Source organism: Chrysochloris asiatica, unplaced genomic scaffold (genome assembly GCF_000296735.1).
Source record: "Chrysochloris asiatica unplaced genomic scaffold, ChrAsi1.0 scaffold00033, whole genome shotgun sequence".
NCBI lineage: Eukaryota > Metazoa > Chordata > Mammalia > Afrosoricida > Chrysochloridae > Chrysochloris > Chrysochloris asiatica.
In genome coordinates, this window is record NW_006408551.1 from 22,289,890 (window position 1) to 22,299,969 (window position 10,080).

At 41.0% G+C, this 10,080-nt stretch overlaps 1 protein-coding gene across 1 annotated transcript in view; it reads left to right on the forward strand.

Moving 5' to 3' along the window:
* MYRFL (myelin regulatory factor-like) overlaps nucleotides 1–10,080 on the forward strand; it is a 247,800-nt gene that overhangs the window by 200,588 nt on the left and 37,132 nt on the right. Inside the window, exons 16-19 of the mRNA XM_006859617.1 lie at nucleotides 2,501–2,586; nucleotides 5,455–5,496; nucleotides 5,578–5,630; nucleotides 5,749–5,928. Of these exons, the coding sequence (XP_006859679.1) occupies nucleotides 2,501–2,586; nucleotides 5,455–5,496; nucleotides 5,578–5,630; nucleotides 5,749–5,928 (361 nt within the window). The remainder of the gene's footprint in view (nucleotides 1–2,500; nucleotides 2,587–5,454; nucleotides 5,497–5,577; nucleotides 5,631–5,748; nucleotides 5,929–10,080) is intronic.

Consider the following 10,080-nt stretch of genomic DNA (forward strand, 5'->3'; position numbering starts at 1 on the left):
TATATGTTAAATACTCAGGAGAGTGCATGGTACTGAAGTGTTCTATGCCAAACCAAACAACCGAACCCAGTATTGTAACAGTTCTTCAGACTCAGAGACCTGTAGGTAGCTGTAGAGTAGAAGTGCCCCACAGGGTTTTCAGAGCTATAAATCTTTCTGTGAACAGCCTGTCATATCTTCCTCACAGGGAACAGCAGGTGGGCTGAACTGTCTGGTTAGCAGAAGTGTACTTAACCACTATGCCACGAAGGCTCCTCAAGCACAGTGTGGTGGTGATGGTAATTGTGTGCCATCCTGTTGGTTCCAGCTCATAGCGACTCTGTATAGGGTTTCTGAAACTACAAATCTTTATGGGAGCAAAAAGGTGTTCTTAGGTTTTTGGTTAAATGCTTTTCATTATCCTATTACTTAGGAATCCTGGTATAATACTGTAGGATAAGAGCAGGACCACAAGGTCAGTTTGAACCACAAGATTGGCAGTTCAAACACCAACCAGTCACTTCTTGGAAACCCTATACTAGGTCGCAATGAGTTGGAACCAACTCAACAGCACTTAACAACAACAACAACAAAGTTCTATCACTTACAGATTCCCATTTCACACCCTACCCAAAATATACATATTGAACCAGAATTTTCCAGTGCATTTAGGTTTTTAATATAGAGAACTGCCCCATAGTAATGTTCAGGCACTCCTGAATTTAGAACAATGAAACTGTTAATTGGATACAATCAATAACTGTGAATAGTGTTATTTTATTATTCCTATTTTATTGATGGGAGTGGATAGCTACTCACAGGTTCATGGTTGAAACCCACTCACAGCTCCTTGGAAACCCTACACAGAGTTGCAATTGGTCAGAACTGATTGAATGTCACTGAACAACAAGAGCAATTTAATTGATGAGGAAAATGAGGATCAATCACGTCTACGTGACTTGTTCAGGACTTTTCTCCAAGTCAGACTCTGGGTCTTAGACCAGTTCTCTATTGTAGTTCCAAGGATTTTGAACTAAAGTATGGAGATGTAAAATAATCTGGCAGCAATGGGTGTGTGTGTGTGTGTGTGTGAGGGGGTTGGTGGAGGGAGAAATACTTCTCCTGAGACTAATATTATTGAATTCCAGTCAATTCCACAAATTGTATTGAGTGCCTATTCTGGGCAGCACACTATTAGGACTTCTTCAGAAGAGTTCCAGTGAGAAGTAGGCATGGTATGCATGATTCACTTCTTGGGATTGAGTGACTCCAGCTGTGCTTGCGGATGACTCCATTACCCTAGCCCTAATGTCTGTCTACACTAAGGAGCTCTGGTAGTGTAGTGGTTAGTAGTGGTCATGAGTCGGGCTGCCAGTCTCACAGTCGGCAGTTCGAAAATGTGAACAGCCATTCCACGGGAGAAAGATGAGGCTTTCTGCTCCTGTAAAGATTTACAGCCTTGGAAACCCCATGCAGGTCACTATGAGTCAGAACCGACTCCATGGCAAATAACTACCACCATCACCAATGTCTGTTCTCTGGATGCAAAGGGGTGGTTAATTTCCCCCATAACATTTTCCTGACTGTTTCTTTAGTTGGATATCTAGCCTGAGAAAGTCAACCAAAGATCAATCTAAAGTTATTAACTACCATCCTCCTCCAATACCTTTTAACCAAAAGCCTAGTCCTACCCTATACCCACAAGAGGAAACAAGTAGCATATGAGAGTTGTCCTTATAAATGTGGTCATTAAGTGATGTGGAGTTAGTTCTGACTCATAGCCACCCTGTATAGAGTTTCCAAGGAGCAACTGGTGGGTTTGAACTGCCAACCTCATGGTTAGAAGTCAAGTGCTTATCCTATACTGACACACTGTTGTTGTTATTAAATGATGTGGAGTCTGTTCCGACTTACAGCACCCTGTATAGGGTTTCCAAGGAGTTGCTGGTGAGTTTGCTCTGCCAACCTCATGGTTCAAACTGACCTTGAGATCCAGTACTTTATCCCACACTGCTACACCAGGACTCTTTATAAATAGGTGGTAGAATTAGGTACTGATTTATATGACTAAAGAAGTGTTTAGTAGGACTTCATGCCACAAATACCTTCCCCATGAGGCCTGAAATTCTTCCACTGGAATTTATTCCTTCATGTCTTAAAGATCTTTTGGTTTTCAAAAATATCTGCTTAAAAGAGATGAATGCCTGGGTTCTGACAGAGATAAACTCATAAACTGCAAGAACAAATGCCAAATACATGGCATAGAACATTTATCCTGCAGGATTTTGGAGAAAAGAGACACTATTGTAGCCAGGAGTCTCAAGGAAAGGGAGTGACTTGCAGTAGGCTTTGAAAAGCAGGTCTTTTTCTGAGAAGCAGAGAGGAGGAGGGAATGTACTTTGAGGAGAGCACACTTACATCCCGAGGGAGAAGAGGTCATTGCTGGGAGCAAATCTTCAGGCTTCCTTCCCTCAGTTAGTGCCTCTGATATATCCATGCTCATGACTGAATGTTTTTATAGGTTTATTTTTCAGGAAAAAAACAGTCGTGTCCTAACTGGATTTTCCAGACCTTGGTTATAACTCTAATTGCTGTGATGGCATTTTGGTAAGAAAAACTTCAATGTTATGCTTTGTCAAATTCTTTTTCCTGCCTATCTTTTCTTTTCTCACATATGAACTGTGGCTTGACCTTCTATTAATTTTGAAGAGAAGTCCTTTAAATGAGGGACTGACCTTCTATTTAGCTTAGAAATGAGAGAGCCCTTTTTGAACTCAGTTTGAAGGAGCAAACGCAGGCTTTCTACACTTGAATGTGGAACAAAGCCAGCTTCCTTCAACATGGAGAATTTTGGTCAATCAACTGTTATCTTTTGAGCAGTTGACTGTACCATCCTCTTATGTCTTATGTGTGTATCAAAGTCTTGCAAATAACTATCTCAAATTCTCGATTCCCCTTCCAGTCTTTATGTGGGAATGGAGTAAGTAGACAATCCTCTTGATTTATTAAGATTCTTTTGAAATTTTCAGTAAAGATCTTTCACCAAGAGTACTATGAAATTATCCTAAAATGTATAATAAGATAAAATTGAAGTTCAATCTAGTATCGAGCAAATCTAGTATTTTCTATACAAGCATTAGGTGACTTTTGTCCAGCCATATCTCTTCCCCTGGGAGGTAGGAGTTAGCACACAGGGATCTTTCTCTGGACTTTGGTCTTCAGGCTTCTGCCTTTGAGCCTGGTCAACCTGTGCTGCTTTAGGCCTCCCAATCTTGGCTGTGTTCTCCAACCAAAACCAAACCCACTGCCATCCAATCAATTCTGACTGGCATGGTGGGTTAGCATTAAACTGTTTTCCACAACATCCATGATTCAAACCCACCAGTCATCCACAGAGGAAAGATCAGTCTGTCTGCTCCTGTCAAGATTTACCATCTCGGAAACCCTATTGGATTTCTATAAGTTTGTACTCTCCTGTCCTCTGCATATTCCTTTCTTGTTTTTTTGTCTGATGATTCACATAACAAAAGGAGTACTTATCCCTTGAAAAATGCTTTGTTGGTGTGGGAACGGACTGGCTTCTGGGCCTTGTCTCAGGGGAGACAATCATTTTCAAAGGCAGAGCAAGCTGTGTTCCCATAATCTAAAGCAGCTTCCTACCTAAAGGAGACCATGGAGGTCCCTCTGTCCCCTTCTTTCCCCTTAGCATTTTCACTTTTCACTTGCTCTTGTTGCCCACTGTGGAATTCTCATAGACACCTTGACACTTTCTCACTCTTAATGTCCTTGTCCTTTCCTGCTGGGATTTCTAACTCAGGAGAGCCCAAGCACCTATATTTTTAGCAAACATATTTAGAATTCTTTAGCTATTCAGCATTGGAGAAGAGCACATTGGAAAGGACCAATATTGAGGTAAAGACACTTTTGAATGAGCTTATCAGACCTTATGAATTCTAAAATTATTGACTGTCCAATATCATAAATGAAAGTGTTAAGCTGATTATTTTGTTTCTGGCCTGTGGGATACCCTAAAAGGACCCAAACCAGGGAATTTCCCTCAGTGAAGAGCAATTATCTATTCATTATATGGTCTTGGAAGTTCCTTGGGTTACACAACAGGGCTTCAGAAACTTTGTGGAAAAATTTTATTATCTTTTAATTCGTTTTTCCCCCCACAGACTTTTTGAAACCCTTTTGTATAACCTAAGGTAGATGACACAGAATAATCAGAAAGAGTAGTTAAGGCTTTCTTCTGGGCATGGGTGGAAAGTAGGGGAACTTGGAGGCCAACATAAGGGCAATTGAACCACAGCCAGTCGTTGCCAGAGGAACATTACAAATTGGATCTGATTATATCTTTGGGCCTGTTGGGCAGTAATAAGTTGCTTCTGAGAACACGTTGGGAATTCTTTTATGAATGGAATAGAATGTCTAACACATTTCTTTGTATATTCTTAATCACTCCAGATAATGCTTTTATTCTACTATTTGGGACAGCAAAATCTTTAAAACATAAAAACACAAACTGGCAACCACCTATAGTGTTCAGTTCCCTGGCCAGCTATGAAATAGTGGTAAATCCATCACCTTTGATGAGGAACAAACCCATGAGGAACTAGATGTGCAGTCAAGCTGATGAGTCAGTTAGGTAACGAATGTTATTTCCAGTCCAGCACAAAGTGTGACTATAAAGTCTCAAGACATCTCTACATGAGGAGAAAACTCTTAAGTGCTAGAACCAATGAGCATTGTTGGGCATAGTTTCTCAAAGTTCAGCCCTGTTAAGGAGAGCTTCCATTTAGATATATACGTTCTTATACTTGGGGATAGGGATTTAGGGATGGTATTCTAATTATTCTGAAGTCATGTAGTGTGAAAATGGATGCTATGTTGCATTTTTCCTTCTGCTGCTCAATTGGCTGCATTGTCCTCTGAAAAGACAGGCAGCAGTAAGATGTCAGAGAAGCAGTCAAAAGGTTTAGCATCCGCAGTCAACTCATCCTGTGCTGCCTTTCATCTCTGGATGTGACAATGCACACAACCTCATCAGTGGGCTATGAACTTTGCTCTGACTTTTTCCCTGCAATGAGCAGAGGGCAGCCTCCAGCTAGCCACATACTTCCCCTTGTAATCTTCTACTACTGATCTACACTTCTGAGACAGCTTGCCAGAGCCAAGGGACAGCTCTGTGGAAAAATCCATCTGCATGAAGCACCCCAGGAGCCTCTGGGCTCCAGGAAACTGAGGGCTTTCTTTATCCAGGGCAGAAGGTGTAGTTTTCATGGTATTTCTATCAGTTCTGACTTCCTTTCTCCTTCCTCGCCCAGTTGGGTGGTCTGTCCATCATTGGCCAGCTGCATGTGTGTGAGATAACCTTGAGTCAAATCTGCCACATAACTACATAATGTTTTTGTTGTTTTTTGTGTTGTTTTTTTTTAACAGTGCCTTGACAATAGTCTCCCTTTACATACTTAGTTTGAAAGATCAAGATCGACATGCCCCAAATCTCCTTCCAAGGTGAGAGTTTAAGTCATGCTTTCCTCTGGGGAGAAGAAATCTCGAGGCCTCCTTCATTAATCATTTGTTCTTTTCCTCTAGCAATATTACAAGCTCTCAGGAGCCAGCTCTGCCACCCACAGCTTCTCCATCAGGTAAGCATCATTCCTCATCCTCAAACTCAGCTTTGTTTCATGAGAATTGTCAACGGAAGAAAACCAACCTTTCTGGTTAACCTTGGTGCTTTCCTCCCCTCTGCCCCATGTCTTGTAGTACCTGCAAGTACAGCCTTGGCAACCACACAGCCCTCCCTCCAAGTACCGGAAATCACTTTTTGTGAGATCCTACCATGTCAGGAGACTTACTGCTGCCCTGTCTGGGGAGACAGAAGAGTCTTTTCAAGTCCCTTCTCCAAGGAGGAGAAGCAGCTCTATCAGAGGCCATGGGCGGCAGGTAAAGGATACTAAAAGGAAAACAACTAGGTATTTGAACTTGAGGTTTTTTTCTTGTTTGTGTTTACTGGATAGTCTGTTAATAATTACAAATAATGGTTCTGCTGTCCTATTTGGGGCGACATCTTTAAGAACAGAAATACACAAACAGTAATCACCTATAATATTGAGTTCCCCGCCCGAGGATGAAATTCTGGTTGATTCAAATCCTTATAATTTTCACCAGATGAAAGGGCCTTATTTGTCTGTTGCCAGCAAAGATAGTAATAGTACAAGTGCAGTAATTATGTGCACGTGGGCAGATTTTTTTTTGGCTCACTTCGAATTTAAAAAATGATGTGCTATCTGGGCTCTCTGCCCAAACCAATCAGAGTAAAACGTAACAGGCTTTGGAAATTCTAATGAGCTCAGAGTAAGCTGTAAGCTAGTGAAAAACACAAGGTCGGCATTTCAGTTTCAGAGTATTTTCTTCCTTCTAGGGACACACACACCACAACACAGATGTTTTTTAAGTAACATAATTTTTTGGAAACTTTTTATTGTGAATTGAGTAAAGGTTTACAGAGAAGATTATCAGTTTTACATTCAACAAATCGCACACTTTGTTTCATCTCCTCCATACAACAACAGTTATCCCACTTCCTCCCTCTGTTTCTTACTTCCTTTCTATCCTCCTTCCCTCCCTTCTCAAACTTATCCTTAGATAAACGTTGCCTTTTTGATCTTGAATAGTTGAGCATTCCATGGTGAGCATACCTTACTATTGTTGTTGTCCCCTTCTGTACCTATCTAGAGCTTGGCTATAAATTGGGCCACGAGGCTGAGTTCTGTTCCAAACCTGATAAGTGGGTGAGGGCCATTACCTCGGTTTCCTTCAGTTTCTTTCTGTTAAGTGAGCCTGGTTTATTTTATTTTTTATAATTTTAAATTGTGTTCCACATTTTCTCCCATTCTATCTGGGACCTTCTAATATGATCCCTTTGAGATCAGTTGATAGTGGTAGCCACACACCCCCAGTACTGCTTTTCTTAAAGTCATGGTGACTAATGCTCACATGTCAGAGGGACTAGTGGATTCCAAGCATCTTTGAATTTTTGTTACTCGTCTTCTGCATATGGAGAGACCAATAGTTGCACCTTAGATGTCTGCTAATGAGCTTTTAAGATACCGGATGCTGCTCATCAAAGTTAGGATGTAGAGCATTATCTGCATGGATTATGTTATGCCAATTAACCATGGTGTCCCCAGGTTTAGCAAATCATTGTCTTAAGATGTTTTATAATAGCTAAGATGTTTTCATCATGTACACCCCTGTGTGCTCCACTACGAAGTCCTGGTGTGGTGCTGTGGGTTAATATGCTGGATTGCAAGGTCAGCTTGAACTGAAAGGTTAGTGGTTCAAGATTATCAGCTGCTCCTCGGAAACACTATACAAGGTTGCTATGAGTCGGAACTGACTCCATGGCACTTAATAACAACAGTGCTCCACCACATTCATAGATGTGTTTTCAGCAAAGGTAGTACCCTTGTACAAATATCCTCTGTCAAATTCTGACTTATATTTTTGTGTCTATTCCCACTCTCCCTCCCATTCCTGTTCAGCCTGTGTATCTCCTCGTGTGTCTACCGAAAGAACACTATTGTTCCAATGTTGTGTATAAAACAGTATTTTGATCTATTCCTTTAACAGTTGCATTCTTCCCTTGTCTTTATCATTCTTCTGCCAACCTCCCCCTTCTTGTATGTTGCCTTCCCCATCACTCAAACTAACATATATCTACTCTCTAGCCAATGAACTATTCTTCCTTCCCTCCCATCCCTGAAAACCATCAAAGAATGTTTCTTTTAGCATGAAAACCTTTTCTTGATTTTTTACAATAGTTAAGTTCTGTCCAGTTGATTCAGATTCATAGTGACTCTGTATTGGGTTTCCAAGGGGCAGCTGGTGAACTTGAACAGCAGACCTTGTGGTTCAAACTGACTTTGCAGTCCAGTGCATTAGCCCATAGTGCCATATCAGGACTCCTTTACAATAGTAATCTCATATAATATTTGTTCTTTTGTGATTGACTAGTTTCACTCAGTATAATATCCCTCATGTTAATCCATGTTATGTGGTGACTTGTGGATTCATTGTTATTCTTCAATGTTACATATACCAATGTGTATATACCAAAGTTTGTTTATCCAATGTTACATATACCAATGTGTATATACCAAAGTTTGTTTATCCATTCTTTCATTGATGGACATTTAGGCTGTATCCATCTGTTTCTTTCTTTCTTTTTTTCACTTTTTATTGTGAAGCGAGTGAAGGTTTACAGAGATCATCAGCTCTGCATTAAAAAATCATATACTTTGTTTCATTTAATGATTGCAATCCCCTCTATGTAACACAGGTATCCCACTTCCTTTGGTTTTGATTTCCCTTCCATTCTAAACTTTGTCCTGAGGTAAATGTTGCCTTTTTTTTTTTCCCCACAATTATTTAGTTTTATTTCATAACCATAAACATAACCTGCAATCCAGCTAGACTTGGAGAATAAGGAACCCATAAAACTGAAGTGAGAGTAAAGATTAAAGAATATTGCCAGAACATTGGGGGTAGAAGGGTGGTCCCTAAGCTACACAAGGAATGGTCTTGTGGTTAAGATAAAACACAAAATACAGATCAAACTTTCTAGAGTTGCCCACAGTCAGCAATGGTGATTTTCTCACAGTCAGCAATGGTGATTTTCTTGCTGGTCTTGCCATTACGGGACCCAAAACGCTCCATGGCATCCATAATGTTCATCCCTTCTTTCACCTTGCCGAAGACCACATGTTTGCCATCCAACCATTCAGTCTTAGCAATGCAGATAAAAAACTGGGAACCATTTGTGTTGGGTCCAGTGTTTGCCATGAACAGGATGCCAGGGCCTGTATGCATCAGGATGAAGTTCTCATCGTCAAATTTCTCCCCATAGGTAAATGTTGCCTTTTAAATTTTGAATGGTTGACCATGGATGAGCTTGCCTTTTTAGTATTGCTGTCCCCTTTTTCACCTATCTACTTCTTGGCTGAAAATTGGGCCACGAGGGTGAGTTCTGTTACAAACCTGAAGAGTGGTCGAGGGCTATAGTCTCAGATTCCTCCAGTCTCTTTCTCACCAGTAAGTCTGGTCTTCCTTTAAAATTTGAATTTTGTTCACATTTCTCCCACTCAATCTGGGACCTTCTAGTGTGATCCCTTTCCAAGCAGTTGGTAGTGAGACTGGTCTCACAGTCGTGGTGACTAATGTTCACATCTTCTATTGGTCCATTGTACTAGTTTATTCCAAACACCTTCACATTTTTAACACGATTCTTTCTTCTGCACATGGAGAGACCAACAGTTGTATCTTAGATGGCTGTTCATGAGCTTTTTTTTTTTTTCTTCCCCGGATCTCCACCCTTGCTCGCTCGTCAAGCTCGTCAGGGGAGAGGACCTGGCGACACCGGTTCGCACACGATCGGGTAGGGAAACCTCCCGGGTGGAAACGCCGCCACCTCCACCTCCTTCACGACCCCCACCCCTCTCCCGACCCTAAGCGAAGCGCGCACACCATCCCAGCCAGGGAAGCACGGTGCCGCTGTTCATGAGCTTTTAAGATTCTATATGCTACTCATAAACGTAGGCTGTAGAATATTGTTTTTGTGGACTATGTTATTCCAATTGACCATGGTGTTCCCCCAGTCTCCATCTTTTTATTATTGTGAATAGTGTTACAATAAACGTGTGTGCATGTATCTACTTGTATCCTGGCTTATATTTCTTGTGGCTATATATCAAGCAGAGGGATTGCTGGGTCATATGGTATTTCTATTACGTACTTTTTGAGAAAGCACCATACCATTTCCCACAGTTGATGCACCATTGTATAGTCCATTAGCAATGTAGGAGGCTCCCAGTCTCTCCACACCCTTGCTAGCATCTGTTGCTTTCTGTTTTCTTAAACTTTGCTATTATTGCTGGGGTGATTTACATTTCTCTATGTAAATATTGTAAATATTTACATAGCCATTAGACAGATGCAAATATTGATTTATATCCTGATATCCGGTGGATCTTGGCTGAAAGCAGAGAATATCAGAAAGATGTTTACCTATGCTTTATTGACTACGCAAAGGCTTTC